The 17,422-nt window shown below is 38.8% G+C and overlaps 1 protein-coding gene across 3 annotated transcripts in view; it reads left to right on the top strand.

Moving 5' to 3' along the window:
* Positions 1 to 17,422, top strand: part of LOC136883550 (E3 ubiquitin-protein ligase SIAH1B) — a 146,801-nt gene that overhangs the window by 108,278 nt on the left and 21,101 nt on the right. For all 3 annotated transcript variants that reach the window (XM_067155926.2, XM_067155924.2, XM_068229763.1), the window contains one exon: positions 9,972 to 10,232. In XM_067155926.2, coding sequence (XP_067012027.2) covers positions 9,972 to 10,232 — 261 coding nt within the window. The remainder of the gene's footprint in view (positions 1 to 9,971; positions 10,233 to 17,422) is intronic.

The raw sequence follows: 17,422 nt of genomic DNA, 5'->3' as shown, positions 1-17,422 counted from the left end.
GTCGTAAAATTTAAGAAACAAGATTTCCACTTCCGGAGGTGCACATGGCCCTGAGGTTCACTTAGCCTACACCAAAAATGAGTACCAGGTTAATTCCTGGGGGCAAAGGCAGCCGGGCGTAGAGCTAACCACTCTACCCCATCAAGTGCCGAGGTTACAAATAGTGGGAGCCTTTACCTTCCACACCTCCAAGGGCCTTCATGGACTGTACCGAGATGACTTTGCTTTGCTTTGTTTGTGATTAATTTTGGCTTAAATTTAGTGTGCTTTAAGAAATATGCAGCGCAAACCATGTCTTGTCGGGAGAGATCGGAGCGGGCATCTGACCACGAGTTGGATTCGGTTGGTATTATTAGTGATTATTAGATTGAGGAGCGTATGTGAGTTGCCAACGTGATGTTTAGGGTTAGTATTGTTATGTTAATGGATGTAAACATGTCAGTAAATTGTTTAGGTTTTGGTAGATTTGTTTGTCAAGTCTGTGTTAAAGTCTCCCATTTAAATCTCATGCTCATACCTCATACAAGAATTGAGGGTTATTGGAGAAATAGATGGGGGATTTTAGTATCACCTTATACTTGACATCATCCTGTGTATACATACCGACACCTCCTCCAAGCTTACCGCTTACCTAACTAATGAATTACCCTTCATTCTAACAAGAGATGAAGAAATAGAATGACGCAACCACGACTTGGAGAATAGTATGGCATTCAGGTTACAGGTTGAGAATATTTCTGAGAATTCTGAAAAATGTGAAAGAATGCTCTGGGTGTTTACATGAGCTATTTGTAAGGAGGTAGGATAAAGTGAAAGAATGTCTTGAAGGTGATCAGCGGCACTTAAGGTGGTGCTGGGAGATGCTTGGGACTGTGGGTTGAAGAGGCTGAAACTAGAAGCATTTGTTCACTCTTTGCTACCAACTTTAAGTTTAACTGTAGATATAAAAGGAAAAACTACACTAGATAAAATTATAACTAAAACTTAAATAATGATAAAAATGTATAGCTCTACTGATCAGTTGAAATTCTGATTAAAGTTCTATACATATCCGTCTTTAGTTAACAGAATCTTGGCTCATGGTTAGCGAATACTATTGAGATCTTTGTGGTTTGACACAGGTATTTTATGAGTTCCCTGCTTAACATAAATTATACCATTCTTCGACCACAAATTCTGCACACTAAATTTACGTGTAGCATCCTGTAGAAGCCAAAATCTCTCAAGGGTTAGATCCTCTCTGATTTTTTTGTTTGTTTGTTTACATTTCTTTACCGGTACGAAACAAACTTGATGATAATGGGTCTTGGACGGCCATTTTTATTTTTCCCAACCCTATGGGATCTGTCTGTTTCGTCCACTAAGAGTTCCACCCCAATTTCACATGCAAATCAATGACAATATTGTCCGTGTTTTCTCCTGCAGCTTTTTCCTCACCAAACGCACGCAAGCAGTCTTCTTTGATACTGCTCTAAACTATCTATTTTAATTTGCAGTTCCCTTTTTAATTCTTTTTGGTTATGTCTCTTACTTGCAGAGTATGCTTAGGTCCTCGATCACACTCGTATTGAAATTTATTGTTTCTTTCAGTTCCTCTACAACTGTCTTCGTCACCTGATCATGCGTGAGGTTGGCAAGCGTGCTGAAAGTTTCCTTACTGCTCAGTGCTTCCTGCACTGCTTGCTTCACAACGGCTTCCATTGGCACCGCTTTAACTTTGGGGGGCATGGTTGTATTCGTAGATATTTTGCTTCAGGTTGCATTGAAGACTTCACGAAAACACTGACGTAAATAACTGTACAAATTACAATAATGTATCACACGACTGGCATACTGTTGAAATTCACCTCCTAATGTCGCACAAACCATGAGCCTCATATTTTGTGACTACACTATCTGCTATTTATGATTCTGTTCTGTGGTAGTATAAATATGGCCTAGATTAAAAGAAGGGTAAGTTAATGAACGAGTACGACAATATAGATATTTACATCGATCACCTTGTCACAACCGCGTGTCGCGACGCGCACCCTTTCATGTATCGGTGCCGAGCGAACGGACTCGAGCGAGTCTCGAATACGCGACCTCTGAGACTAAGGATATTGAGTTGGATCTAGAGTTTATATTATCATGTAACAGTGGCAAGAAGTTGGAGTTCTTCAAATGTTTCAGTGATCATTTTATTGAGTGAAAAATTATGATTGTTCAAGCATTAGATTTTATACAAGTTTTACTTGAAGCAAGCTGATGCAACTCAAAGTTGATGCATGTGTAATGTTGTGAAGTAGCTGACAACTTGGTGTCAGTGTAAAACGGAAAATATAGTAGAAAGTTCTGGAAGTATTTCTAGAAGGAAGTAGTGCGTAGAATTTCCGACGCAGTGAGAAGCGAGTTGTTCGAGTAAATTCAATAACACTCCCCCATCAGTTAGTGGGAGGAACACATGAACCAATGAGACTTAAAACTACAGACTTCTGGAGAAGTAGAGGGGTAAATATTCCAGGAGCTTTGAATGTATGATATAAGGAATGAGACTTGGACAGATCGCGGAGAATCCATCTTAACTACTGAGGAAACATCGTGTGTGTGACTATGCGCCACAAAGGAGAATCTGTCTAACCGCTGTTCAGGCAACGTGTGAGTCACGAGAGTAGGCAGCCGCCGTGCAGGCAGGAAGTATGACTAGGCCGTAGCAGTGCAGAATTTATAAGTTGTGTGTGGGGCAGTGAGCCACAGAACCAGTTATATGTGGCTAGGCAAAACAGTCTAGAAATTGTAAAGGGTTACATGAGGCAGTGAAGGTAACTCTGTACAGCGTAGAGAGCAGGTTGCTATAGAAAGTCTTTAGTTACTTGTCGTAGCTGTGAGCCTGAAAACTGGGAACAAACATCGAACTGTTTACTAGGAAGGCCGTGTAATATAGTGAGCCTATCTTATCAGTAAACTTAACCTTCTAGTCAGAACTGTCGGAAGATAAGCTATTCTGATGGAAGACGGAGTTTGTGGGTGTCTTGCACGAGCCCTGGAGATACACATCCACTTTAACCTAACATTGCATCGCTCGAGACACCAGCACAGAGAAAAAGTCAAGAAAGAAGACGGGCGCAGAAGGAAGAAGAAGTCTTCAATCACAAGCTAAGTAAATACCGAGGTTCGCCGTGTGTAATTGAACCGGATAGTCGAGGACTTCGAGAGAGACTAATTGTACTTTTAAAAAGGTTTCAAGATTTATGATTGTGTATTTTGTAAATGTACAGTGTGTGCCTATTTGAGGGAATTGTGTGTGTTGTAAAGTTGATCTTGTTATTTTTAACTTTAGCTCCCGAAAAATCCGAACCCAAGTCCCTAGCCTACAGAATCCCTTACCAACCATGACCGCAACTTGAATGATATCACTGAGGTTTGAAGCCCCCTCTATGGACTGCTTCCACAATTTCTAAACAAATTAAAGTTAAGTGAGAATTCATCTCAAATCACAGATAAGCCCTGTCTATCATCAACACCACAAGTTCCCTCACCTTCTCCAGCCTAACACTTCACACAATACTAGACGCGGCGAGAGTGAGGACGTCAAGAAAATAAGTTTCCCCGCCTGTTTTGGCTAGAGCCTTACAACTAAGCCTTCTTTTGTTTCAACACTATTCTCCCACCATAACTGGTCTGTTCTTTTTACTAAAATATATCTAGCCACAGAAAGAACATCCCCTCTTCACGATGTATGTAAATCAAGCCCAGCTACTATGACATCACAGTAATGCTACAATTACGAACATGATCAACAAACAAACAAACAAACAGTGTGTATAAATATTAACTGTCAAAGACGATCAACAAATGAAGTTTTAAGACAAATGTCAAGTGTTGTGTGATAGTTATCACAAGCCACTTTATATAGCCTAAGGTCTACTTAACCATTTTAAGTTTTACTTTACGTCGATAGGTCTTACGGCGACGATGGGATAGGAAAGGCTTAGGAGTTGGAAGGAAATGGCCATGGCCTTCAGGTACAGCCTGGTATGAAAACGAGAAACCACAGAAAACCATCTTCAGGGCTGCCGACAGAGATTTGAACCGACTAACTCCCGGATGCAAGCTCACAGCCGCGCACTTCTAACCGCACGGCAAACTCGCCTAGTTATTTTAATTGTACTATTAAGACAACATGGCTGAAAATGCCTAATATATTTAGGCAAAACATTTCATTATGTAACTTCGGTTTTGATTTCTAATAAATCACAAATTGTATTGAAAAGCTGGGCTTCTACGAGATAATTCTTTCTTGAGTTTATACGTAGTTCAATATGGATCTCAGTATGAAATTTATAACTTGCATTGACTAGATGTACACGTCACAAATAGCTGATTCACGCAGCCTGTAGAAATACACGCATTACACAGGCTGTTGAATGAGATTCCTAGGTTCATTTCCACGCCCCCACTAAGAGCAACGGAAAGTAGCAACAGGCTTCTTCTACTCGTTCCTGTGGTAGACCGCATACCTTCACTTGTACACCACGTCCAAGAATTACCGGATTCACAGGAATAATCCCCGCCCCCTAATTTTCGGAAGGCTCATTTAAAAAAATGAACTAAAATTCCTTCCGTCAAAAGAGTAATGTAGGCATAAACAAACACTTCACGTCACTTCACATCACTCCGCAAAGTCCCCGTGGTCTTTATGCAAAAATGAACATATAAATTTACAGATATAGCTGCTTTGCCTGAAATGATAAAAATACATCATCACTGCTATAAATTGCCACGAAAATTAGCAAGTAGGCCTGACATTATTGCATTAATCTGAACTTGCAATAGGCTCAATTCCCTGTAGACAGGAAGATTCGTTGTCTCTTGTATCACTAGAATCCTGTCGTAAATTACTTACAAATTCGTCACACTCCACATCTAAAACTCTTCTCACATGCAGTCTCCTTTTACTTGGAGAGTAACACAATGTGTGTTGGATAATTCTTTTCATGCAATGTAAACACTTGAAACAGACACACCGGCAAACTTGGATGTTATTTTCCGATACAGTAAAACCACGTTAATACGTGATTTCGTATTAACCGCCAACTTGTAATTCAGAAATGCCAACCCTTGCCGCATTACAAAATATTCTAATACCTACTACTGCATGTAATTAACATTGATTCACAGTTTAAACCTTTCATATGTCTTGGAAGAAAGTATTTCCAAAATGTATCCAACGAGGTGAATTTACAGTATTCAAATAATGAACTTGGATAACTCGCTGGCAAACATAACCTCATGCCACAAAAGAAAAAATTATTACTCAAAAACAAGGCCAAATTATGCTGGCTCCCATTTGCAAGTACTTTATTTTTTGATTTATTGTACTGTTTGCATTTTTAGATGCCTTGTACTTGCACGGAAAGTGCCCGACGCCCTTAAAACATCGTGGCTTATCGAACATTCCTATGGCGAGGGGGTGAAGTCTCGCGCTTCCATGCACATTGTAACACAGGTCAGTACAGTGGCCCCATCTCCTTTAAAACTATAAGTCCGTCTGGGCTCAGCAACAAAAAGATAAAATAAAAAAGCACTTTCATCAGCATTGACAATATTGTTTGGTGTGTACGAATTGATTATAATTATGAGCCATGCATTTTTGCCATCTTTTGGCTTCGCCTGTGTTCGTGGATTCTGTTTTTCCCCACACTGTCTGCTATGCGATGTTGTGACATTTCTTAAAACGCCGAATACAAAATAATTACAATTTCACTCAAACTTAGGAACTATGAAACACACTATAGACACGTCTTAAGTGAGTGAAAGTGTGGGCTGCCCTGCACGTTCCAGAAGACGCGTTCTCTCGTGACACAGAGAAATTTTGAACTTAAATTTCTCTGTAAAATACTTTTTTTTTTTTTTTTATGTGAAGGCAGTTTAGAATTAAAAGTCTGAATAGTGTTCCGTTTAAATATGACATATGAAGACAGTTTTATTCCATCTGCGGTTACACAAATCATAACTGTACACCCAACATAAAAAACTAGGCAAGCAAGGAACCTGTTGCAAAGCTTGATGCAAATAAAACCCGGACCCCAATTTCGTGCCTCAATTTTTTAAATTTTTTTTTTAATATGCCGGGACTTTTCACGTAAATATGGTAATTTTACATTTAGACACTACTAATAAGCCGCCTTTAATTTCTATATCTGGTAGGTTAGAGAATCTGAAAAGGGAGATGGATAGGCTAAAGTTAGATGTAGTTGGTATAAGTGAAGTACGTTGGCAGGAAGAACAGGATTTTTGGTCAGGCGACTACCGAATTATCAACACGAAATCAAACAGGGGTAATGCAGGAGTTGGTTTAATAATGAATAAGAAAATAGGGCAGCGGATAAGCTACTACGATCAGCATAGTGAAAGAATTATTGTCGCCAAGATAGACACCAAACCAATGCCCACCACAATAGTGCAGGTCTATATGCCTACTAGTTCAGCGGATGATGAAGAAATTGAAAGAATATATGAGGAGATAGAAGATTTAATACAATATGTCAAAGGTGACGAGAATCTAATTGTGATGGGAGACTGGAACACAGTGGTAGGCCAAGGAAGAGAAGGTAGCACAGTAGGAGAATTTGGATTGGGACAGAGGAACGAAAGAGGAAGTCGGCTGGTTGAATTCTGCACTGACCATAATTTAGTCCTCGCCAATACTTGGTTCAAACACCACAAACGACGGCTGTATACGTGGACGAGACCTGGAGACACTGGAAGGTATCAAATAGACTTCATTATGATTAGGCAGAGATTCAGAAACCAGGTGTTGGATTGCAAAACTTTCCCAGGAGCAGACGTGGACTCTGACCACAACTTGTTGGTCATGAAATGCCATCTGAAGTTGAAGAAATTGAAGAAAGGAAAGAATGCAAAAAGATGGGATCTAGACAAGTTGAAAGAAAAGAGTGTGATGGATCGTTTCAAGGAACATGTTGCACAAGGACTAAATGAAAAGGCTGAAAGAAACACAGTAGAGGAAGAGTGGAGAGTCATGAAAAATGAAGTCAGTAGGGCTACTGAAGAAATGTTAGGAAGGAAGGAAAGATCAACTAAGAATCAGTGGATAACTCAGGAGATACTAGACCTGATTGATGAACGACGAAAATACAAGAATGCTAGAAATGAAGAGGGCAGAAAAGAATACAGGCGATTAAAGAATCAAGTGGATAGAAAGTGCAAGGTAGCTAAGGAAGAATGGCTGAAGGAGAAGTGCAAGGATGTCGAAGGCTGTATGGTCCTGGGAAAGGTAGATGCTGCATACAGGAAAATCAAGGAAACCTTTGGAGAAAGGAAATCTAGGTGCATGAATATTAAGAGCTCAGATGGAAAGCCACTTCTAGGGAAAGAAGACAAAGCAGAAAGATGGCAGGAGCATATCCAACAGTTGTATCAAGGTAACGATGTAGATAATTTCGTTCTGGAACATGAAGAGGCTGTTGATGCTGATGAAATGGGAGACCCAATTTTGAGGTCAGAGTTTGACAGAGCTGTGAGTGACCTAAATAGGAACAAGGCACCTGGAATTGATGAAATTCCCTCTGAATTACTGACTGCCTTAGGAGAAACCAGCATGGTAAGGTTATTTCATTTAGTGTGCAAGATGTATGAGACAGGAGAAGTCCCATCCGATTTTCGGCAGAATGTTGTTATACCTATTCCCAAGAAAGCCGGTGCTGACAGGTGTGAAAACTACCGCACCATTAGTTTAGTATCTCATGCCTGCAAAATTTTAACACGTATTATTTACAGAAGAATGGAAAAACAAGTTGAAGCTGAGTTGGGGGAAGATCAATTTGGCTTCAGAAGAAATGTAGGAACACTTGAAGCAATCCTGACTTTAGTCTGATCTTAGAGGATCGAATCAAGAAGGACAAGCCCACGTACATGGCATTCGTAGATCTAGAAAAGGCATTCGATAATGTTGATTGGACCAGGCTATTTATGATTCTGAAGATGATAGGGATCAGATACCGAGAACGAAGAATTATCTACAACCTGTATAAAAATCAGTCTGCAGTGATAAGAATCGAGGGTTTTGAAAAAGAAGCTGCAATCCAGAAAGGAGTGAGGCAAGGCTGCAGTTTGTCCCCTCTCCTTTTCAATGTTTACATAGAACAGGCAGTAAAGGAAATCAAAGAGAAATTTGGAAAGGGAATCACAGTCCAAGGAGAGGAAATCAAAACCTTGAGATTTGCCGATGATATTGTTATTTTATCTGAGACTGCAGAAGATCTCGAGAAGTTGCTGAATGGTATGGATGAAGTCTTAGGTAAGGAGTACAAGATGAAAATAAATAAGTCCAAAACAAAAGTAATGGAGTGCAGTCGAACGAAGGCAGGTGATATAGGAAATATTAGATTAGGAAACGAAGTCTTAAAGGAAGTAGATGAATATTGTTACTTGGGTAGTAAAATAACCAACGATGGCAGAAGTAAGGAGGACATAAAATGCAGACTAGCACAAGCAAGGAAGAGCTTTCTTAAGAAAAGAAATTTGCTCACTTCAAACATTGATATCGGAATTAGAAAGATGTTTTTGAAGACTTTTGTGTGGAGCGTGGCATTGTATGGAAGTGAAACATGGACGATAACTAGCTCAGAAAGAAAGAGAATAGAAGCTTTTGAAATGTGGTGTTATAGAAGAATGCTGAAGGTGAGATGGATAGATCGAATCACGAATGAAGAGATACTGAATCGAATTGGTGAGAGGAGATCGATTTGGCTAAATTTGATGAGAAGAAGAGATAGAATGATAGGACACATCTTGAGACACCCAGGACTTGTTCAGTTGGTTTTTGAAGGAAGTGTAGGTGGCAAGAACGGTAGGGGTAGACCAAGGTATGAATGTGACAAACAGATTAGAGCAGATGTAGGATGCAATAGTTACGTAGAAATGAAAAGGTTAGCACAGGATAGGGTGGCATGGAGGGCTGCATCAAACCAGTCTATGGACTGATGACTCAAACAACAACATCCATACACATTTCTCATTTTGTCAAGGAGTGCTTTGGTAATATTTTTACGGGTGTTATTACCACTAAAATCACGACACAAACTCTGAGAACTCGAATCACTACGAAGCTGCTTGCCGCCATCTTGGATTGCCAAAGCATTTCTATCACTCATGTAAAATTTGTTGTTCAATAATTTTGCATGCATATGGGCAGGTCTAAGTTGAGGGCGACCCATTTCGCTTCCCAGTATAACACTGCATGAATGTTTGTTTTTAAATTTAATGACAAATAGTGTTCCGTTTAAATATTGCACGTGGAGACAGTTTTATTCCATCTGCGGTTTCATAAAGCATAATTTAATTTAATAATTAACAGTCAAAATATTCCAAATTAAAAACCGCATGCCTCCCTTCACCCCTCCCAGAGAGCGACTGCCACGTGCAGTTTACGGTGTTCTCAGTAGACTGCATTGTGTAGTTTCCAGTCATGTCATGTGCAAAGAACGAAACAAAATCTCAAAACATTCTTCTTCTTTTTTTCGTGTTTAAATAAAAGGATCACGCATTCTTAAAAATTGCTTATATTTTACTGAAAATTCAGTGTTTTGCCAAAATATCCAGTTATAGCATTAATTCACATTAATGTACTGCCATTTTAAAGGGATGTAATTATGATGAGATGTATATAAAAGTGGAAAAAGTGCAAATAGAATTTACAGTATTCAAATAATGAACTTGGATAACTTGCTGGCAAACATAACCTCATGCCACAAAAGAAAAAATCATTATTCAAATTCAAAGGTCTAAGTTGAGGGCGACCCATTTCGCTTTCCAGTATAACACTGCATGAATGTTTGTTTTTAAATTTAATGACAAATAGTGTTCCGTTTGAATATGACACATGGAGACAGTTTTATTCCATCTGCGGTTTCATAAAGCATAATTTAATTATTAAGAATTATTAAGGTACTTGTATTTCTATGCAGGTCTACACAGAGTTTGAACAAAGTGCTGATGCTGACTTGATAGAGGCCTTGGGAGAACTGTTCGTCCTGCATCGCCGCTACGACGTGGAGAAGGAGCGATTGTATGCCATGGTGCAGTACCTGGGTCCCACAGAAAATGCCACCCTCTTCAAGTACGAGTTCGAGTTCGTGGAGCTGGGGGAACTGCGCAGCGTACTATTCCGCAACGTTGTACACCAGGACACCAGCGATGCAGACGAAGTTTTTGAGTCTGGAAACTGTGTAAGTTTGGGTTTCGACGTAATTGCTAACTTCATCAAGGAGAAAGAACTCTGGTGTACCGTGAAGGTGTCGCACATGTGATTGTCACGACTGGATTTTTCTCTTCATTTATTTTTTATATTTTCAAAGAGATTATTTAATTTCAGAATGTTGTAGCTGTTTTCTTCAGAGTGTACTAGCATGAGGAAAGTATCAAGAGCCTATGGCCCAAGTATTCAGAAATGTCAGTACAGGCTTTCCCAGTTAATGTCAACTGACAGGCCTTGATTTTCTTCCAGGATATTAACATGTTACCTATTAAGAATCCCGGCGTTTGTTACACTACAGTAGCTCTTATCAAGATAAAAGTGTTGGTTGTCACTGCAAGAAGGCTTTGACTTGCCTCTGTCCGAGACCGGCGTTCCTAGGACCCACGACATTCAGTTGAATGTAGGTGTTGAAACTCTGTCAGTTACATGAGTAAGGGGAGATTAAGATAATTTTTCCAATTAACTTTTGTGAGATAAGTTGAACAGTTGTTTTATGTTGTCAGTAGAAATCGCTTAATAAAGAGATTAGCTCAATAGGTTGAACTTTTCCTGATCTGTGAAGCAGACTTTCAGCAGAGTTGCTGTTATACCGAGCCCATTTCCGAAACCACACTGGTTTCCATTTGTGAAAATACATATTCTCGTCATTTCCATGAAGAACACTTCAATCTGAGCCACCCATCAGGTATATTCTGTTGAAAACATGAATAAAAACATCAAGAGTCATTTCCTAGCAGTTGCTCCAGTTTTGCTGAAGCATCAGGACCACTTGTTTTGCCATAATATACAATATTTCAGCTGCTAGTCTAAACTACTTTCTCCAACCCATGTTTCTTTGTTAAATCATTCTTTTAGTTGCACTGTGTATTTCCATTGCTCTTCAATTGTCTGTCCGTGTCTGAAATTTTTTCCTTGATACTTTGTACCAACTTTTTTTATTAAGCCAAGAGTTGTTGATGTCTTGTTCTTGCGATATTTGAAATTTGGTTGGTGACAAATTTTAACAGTGGGATACTTATTTTTCTATCAGTGTGCTATTAAAGGGCTTTAAAGATGTGATGACAAACTGTGAACAATTGTGTTTGTTTAAAATGTTACACAACTTGATTTACACTCTCATGAAGAGTTTTGTTAGTGTACCATCTATATATATAAAATAAGAGTTTTGTCTGTGCATTGCTCAGAATTTGAAACTAATGGTATTTAAGTATCGGTCATGTTCACAGTAAGAAGGAAATGCACTTTTTACTTTTCTGTAATGTCTGTCTGTCTGCTTGTCTGTATGTACACGCATTACGAGAAAACGGCTGAGGAGAATTTAATGAACATTGGTATGTAAAGTCGGGGGAAGAACCACTACAATTTAGGCTATAAATAATTTTACTGTTGCTGAGTGAAATGGTAGTTTAGGGGAAAGCCTAAAATTTAATTCTAAATATTTACATTATTATTGGTCTTATCGATAAATACTACATAACTAAAGTTATACAGAATTAAATTTCCGAATATTTATGTCTTATACATTTTTACGGTACTGACTATGATAAGAGTTATATTTCAGAGTCTGAAGAAAACTTACTGTAAAGGCCTACAATATCGAAATCACATAACATTGATTAACAATGTTACATTGGCCATTGTTTGTTGTGGTGTTCTTTGTCTCTTTTATGCTGCCAGTCAACTCCGATAGATGGGATTACTGCTGCGTACTGAGTATAACAGCCTGACTGAGTATTGGCGGGAAATAGCTGGGGAGTTAGAAACCTTTCTTCTTTGATATAGATGTTGATTCGCATAGGGAATCTTCTTTAGCATTCCATTCCTCTGCTTCATACATTTTCTGATACTGCTGGTAGTAACACACTGGTTCATCATAGTATTCCCGCTATTCAATCCCTACTCTGACGCACTGTTTTGAATGAGCAGTGTGCACTTCTTAGTAGTAGTAATGGAATGACCTGGTCTAGAGTTACAATTTAGGCCTGTTCCAAGTTATAGGACCACAGTTCACTAAATAACTCAAAATTCAACCCTGTAAAGAGCCGTTTCTTAAGAAAAGCTTCTGCCTCTTGGCTTCTTTTTTAATTCTTCCTCCTCACTTTTATTAAATTCTACATTCATCTTATTCCAACTTAGCAGTGAAGAGGGCGTTTCTCCACTGGCTTGGAGGGAAAATTTGCCTCCAGGTCAGATATATTTTTCCGCCGCCAGTGTAGTGAATTGAGATTTTCAGACTCATCGGGTATTCCTAGGAAACAGATTACTAAAAGGGCATTGATTTTTCCTTGGGATTCTACACTATTCGATCCCCCGCCCACCCTCCGCCGAAAAAAGACTAAGTTTGTTCACGGATTACAGCTGCCTGCGGCTTGGTCATTCCAGCTCTGAAACTTTGTACTGTTAGACCGGCAACGTAGTACTGTGTACTCTTAATTGGTTGCAACTATCACCACCAAGATTTTTTTGTAGACTTACCAATAGGTAGAGGCCATGTTAGTACATACATACATTATGTTCAGTCTGCAAGCCTCTGTGAATTTACTAAACGTCGCCACAATCCTCTATTTGCAACTAGTGCTGTGGCCTCATTATTTCTATAGCTCTTATCTTTAAATCGTTAGAAACCAAGTCTAACCATAGTCGTCTTGGTCTCCCTCTACTTCTCTTACCCTCCATAGCAGAGTCCATTATTCTCCTAGGTAACCTATCCTCCTCCATTCGCCTCACATGCCATTTTAGTATAAATATTAACATTCCAAAAATATGTGGTACAGTTTGTTTTATTTTTTCCGAAGCAGATAGTTGAGTTTCCTTTGTCTTTGTCATGTCCTGGGGTGAGCAGACTTGTCTGCCTGCAAATGCCATCCAAGAACACATTTCTTATGCCAATAGCTCAAACTGAGACAAGAACAGGAAAAAATTCACCATCTTTGCGCTGGTTTGACAAAATAATAAACGCACAAAAATCGGTGCCGCATTTTAACTTCCTGATGTGACCTTCCAACAGTGAGAGTATAACTTGTACAATACTTGTTGTAACTCAATCAAATCAGAGGTCTAGTGGCACAATTTTAGGTTCTATATGATATTTCATTATTTTTTATGTGGTCCTAAACTTTTGTTAACAAAGTTCTTCAACATTATGTCCACACCAGAAAAGCTGCTGCTGATGTTACGTTGCATAGGGTCAGGAAGAAGAAAATAGACGCAAAGTGTGGCAAAGAAAAATATTGGACAGGCGTTTAGAATTCAGTTTGGAGAGGACACTTACATTAGAACTTTAATTCATGATGCAGGAGGCTTTCAAAATTTTCTTGAGAATGGCCCCACAGGACTTTCAGTTCTTGTTGACAGTAATTGGGCCTAAAATTGAAAGAAATGATACAGATTATCCGAAATCCAGCTCCACGAATGACAGGCTGTTTTTTTTATGACTGGGGAGTTATATATTTGTCTAAGAGTATGAAAACAATTTCAGTTTTTGTGCCGGAGGTGTTTTATACGACATTATCAAGGAACTGGTAAAGGTATGAAATAAAGTAAAATCTTCATTTAACCGTCTTAGTGCCAGACAGATTTAGAGAATTTTGCAGGTTCTCACTCTCTGGACTATATAGTTCACAAATGCTATAACTATGATTTGGAATTTTTATTGAATGTTTACAACAATACACTCTTACTGCTAAAGTAAATTAAAACACTAAAATTCCCTTGGGTATTTTGAAAAAAATATTTTCCAAAGAATTTTCAAACACCAAAATTTAAAAATCAGAAAAAAACAGAAAATTTAACTCAATGATATATATTGATGACTTCTTTGCAACGTCCTATTTCAGATGAATAAACTTGTAAAGTTTCACATTTTTATCTTGAGTATTTTAAGAGTTATGTACAATGGTATCGTAATATACAATTTATCATGGCCAACAATGGGATCGAACCTGGCACATGGTGATAGATTAGCATTGTTCACAAGATGAAAGAATCTCAAGATCAATTGGAATCTGTTTCTTGAGAACATATTTCCAAACCATAGAATATAACACAAGTTTTTTACCCAATAAGAAAATAAGCTCAGCCTTCTAGCTATACCCATTTCCAACAAAACAGCAACGAAAGCCTTCATTTCAATCAATGTAAACGGGCGCCACTGCTGTGCTCTGGCATGTGATGACAAGATATGATTTCTCATATCTGTTTGTCTCTGTAGTTATGAGGTTCCATACTGAGCCGTGAAAAATAAAATAAAAATACGCTATAGGTTTGCGTCTGACGAAGGGGCGTGTCTCGGGCCAGGAGTATCATAACAATCACGTGAGGGTTTTTTTTATTTTATTTTATTTTATTTATTTATTTTTTTTTTTTTTTCATCTTGGCCTAATTGAATTTCACGGAAAACATGAAATTTTTGCTGTTGGGTATTGTTACAGCCGTCATCATCAGTATTGTCACTCAGACGGTCATTACCACTTTCAGTATGTCAGACAATGAGCACGTGGTTGAGTGTTTACAGAAAACTCGCCGTTATCACTCCAAATAACACTTTCACTTTCCCCTTCCTCATTTGTTGGATGAGTGAATTCCTTATCTGAGTCTTCATCATCCCCCTTTTTACTAAAAATTAATTAAGATATACAGCCAGTTCGTCATCGTTAACAAAATAACTTCTCCCGCTAGTCCCCATTTTACTCACACGGCTTGGAGATCATACGTCGTAGATGAACACGGACTTCAGAAATTCAGTGCATGATAACGAATGAATTTACGCACTATCTAGCGACGTAGTTAAAATCTAATGACAATTATCTATGGACTGGACACATAAAATGTTTCAATCTGATGGCCCAAGTTGTACAAAGTAGTATAGAATTACGCGCTATCCAAACAACGATATATCGTGGTTGGCACTTTACGCATATATACGAAACAACGATATATCTTTGTCTGGCTCTCTACGGGTTAACCTAGTTAGGATAGTACTATCTTGATGATATACAAGTGATGATGGAAGGTTAGTTATTCGTTACAGAGGTGCAGAGATATGAATGTTGATGTCTATGCATGTTTTATAGACTATAAGAAAGCTTTTGATTGTGTCAGGCACAGTAAGCTGAGATCAACAGGATTGACTCCAGTGACTTACGTTTAATCAGCAACCTGTACTGGAACCAGTTTGCAAATGTCAAAACTGATCAAGGAACATCAGAAACTGCTTCGATCAGCAAAGGTGTCCGCCAGGTTTGTGTACTGTCACCTCTTACTCGGGGGCAATCTTTAAAGAAATATTGGCAGACTATGGTGGGATCAAAATTAACGGGAAAATCATCAATAACATCAGATATGCAGATGATACTGTTGTCATAGCTGATGACATGCCTGCCCTTCAGTGCATGATAAACTCCTTAGTTCAGTACAGTGAAGAGTTTGGATTATATGTTAACCCCTCAAAGACTAAACTGATGGTGTTCTCTAAGAAGACAATTCCGACAAATCTCACAATTAAAGATAAAATAGTTGAGCAAGTGTCTTCTCTCAAATATCTGGGTACCATCTTGGATGACCAATGTAACTCCAAACGGGAGATAATACGTAGAATTGAGCAGGCCAGGAAACAATTCATTAGCATGAAGAAATTCTATGTAAGGTCAGATCTCAGTCTCCAGCTACGAATTCATATGATCCGCTGCTATATATTTTCTGTTCTCCTATATGGATGTGAAAGCTGGACTCTGGATCCAATCAGAGAAAAACGGATGCCTTCGAAATGTTCCTGTATTGCCGTCTCTTGCGGATATCCTGGGTCGTGAAAATACCCAATGCCGAGGTCCTTCGTCGGATGAAAAAGCAAAAAGCACTACTGCTCACCATAAAACCGAGGAAAACGCAATATCTAAGACATATCATGAGAGGTGAGAGGTATCAGTTATTACACCTTATTATCGAAGGAAAGATACAGGGGAAGAGATCTGTTGGAAGAAGAAGAAATTCATGGCTGAAAGACCTTCGAAGATGGCACTGCTGTACTTCAGAAGTGGCATTCCATTCTGCGCTGTCAAGATCGGAGCTAGTTACGTCGGTCACCAACCTCCGCTCGGAGACGGCGTCTTAAGAAGAAGAAGAAGTTATTCAGCGAGGAGCGAAGCTGGAAATGAAACTACGTTAGAACCCAGCTAAAAGGATATCGTGCAGAGTAAAGTACTGTATATTACGACTTTCGCTTGTGATTTTATGGTCAATTTTTAGAAGAAATAAGAAAGCCTTGTATTCCACGCTACGAATTTGCATGCTCTAATTGCGCTTTTGTGCATGTGCAAACCAAAATATTAACAAAAGCACACAAAGTTAATGGAAACTTTCATTCACAAAAGTTAAAGATATTTTGTTTATAAACATGCTGGAAAAGTTAACAAATACACTATTTTGTTTATTAGCAAAGTTAAAGAAAATATCTTGGTGTGTTCGTGCCTTTACCTTTTAGCAGCTTAAATTAATGAATATTTAGCTCTCGGCATTTTCAAGGGGGCCACTCTGTTTGAAGGTCAGTAGTGGAGCCTACATGACTTTTAAAGAATGTTTGTATTGCTTTAACAGGAAGCATTTCAGCTTGGAATGTACTCATCAAGTTCATCAGAAGGATTTAGTTTCCATTCCAATTTTAATTCAACTGATGGTGCATCAAATATATACTGTATTGACTTGAGCACTTGAGTGTGTATTTCCACTAGCACTGTTGAACACAAGGAGTGTTCACTACAGTGTTTCGTATGCAAATATTTGCTGTATAAACTCTTTTCCAAGTTTATATCTTATACAACCCGTAACAATAAAGTTCGGTGAATAGTCCTGTACTATCAACATAGATAAACAATGCACAACAGTGACCTTGCTGTCCTTCGAAATAGTCCTCGCCCATAACTATGCACTGCTGAGATCGGCGATACATGTCCTGGAAACTTTGCAAGAAGGCTTGTTCAAAAGCCTCGCCACGTTTCATTGGATGTCAGGAATATCGTCAAATCTCTTTCCTTTCAAAGCGAGTTTGAGTCGTGGGAATAGGAAGAAGTCTGGAGGATTGAGATCTTGCAAGTGAGGGGGGATGTTCAAGTTGAACCACCCGCTTTTTTTGCCATGAACTGTTTGACGATATTGGCTGTGTCTGGG

This window comes from Anabrus simplex, chromosome 11 (assembly GCF_040414725.1).
Source record: "Anabrus simplex isolate iqAnaSimp1 chromosome 11, ASM4041472v1, whole genome shotgun sequence".
Lineage (NCBI taxonomy): Eukaryota > Metazoa > Arthropoda > Insecta > Orthoptera > Tettigoniidae > Anabrus > Anabrus simplex.
Note: the sequence above shows the minus strand (reverse complement) of the source record. Positions and strands in the feature narration are given on the sequence as shown.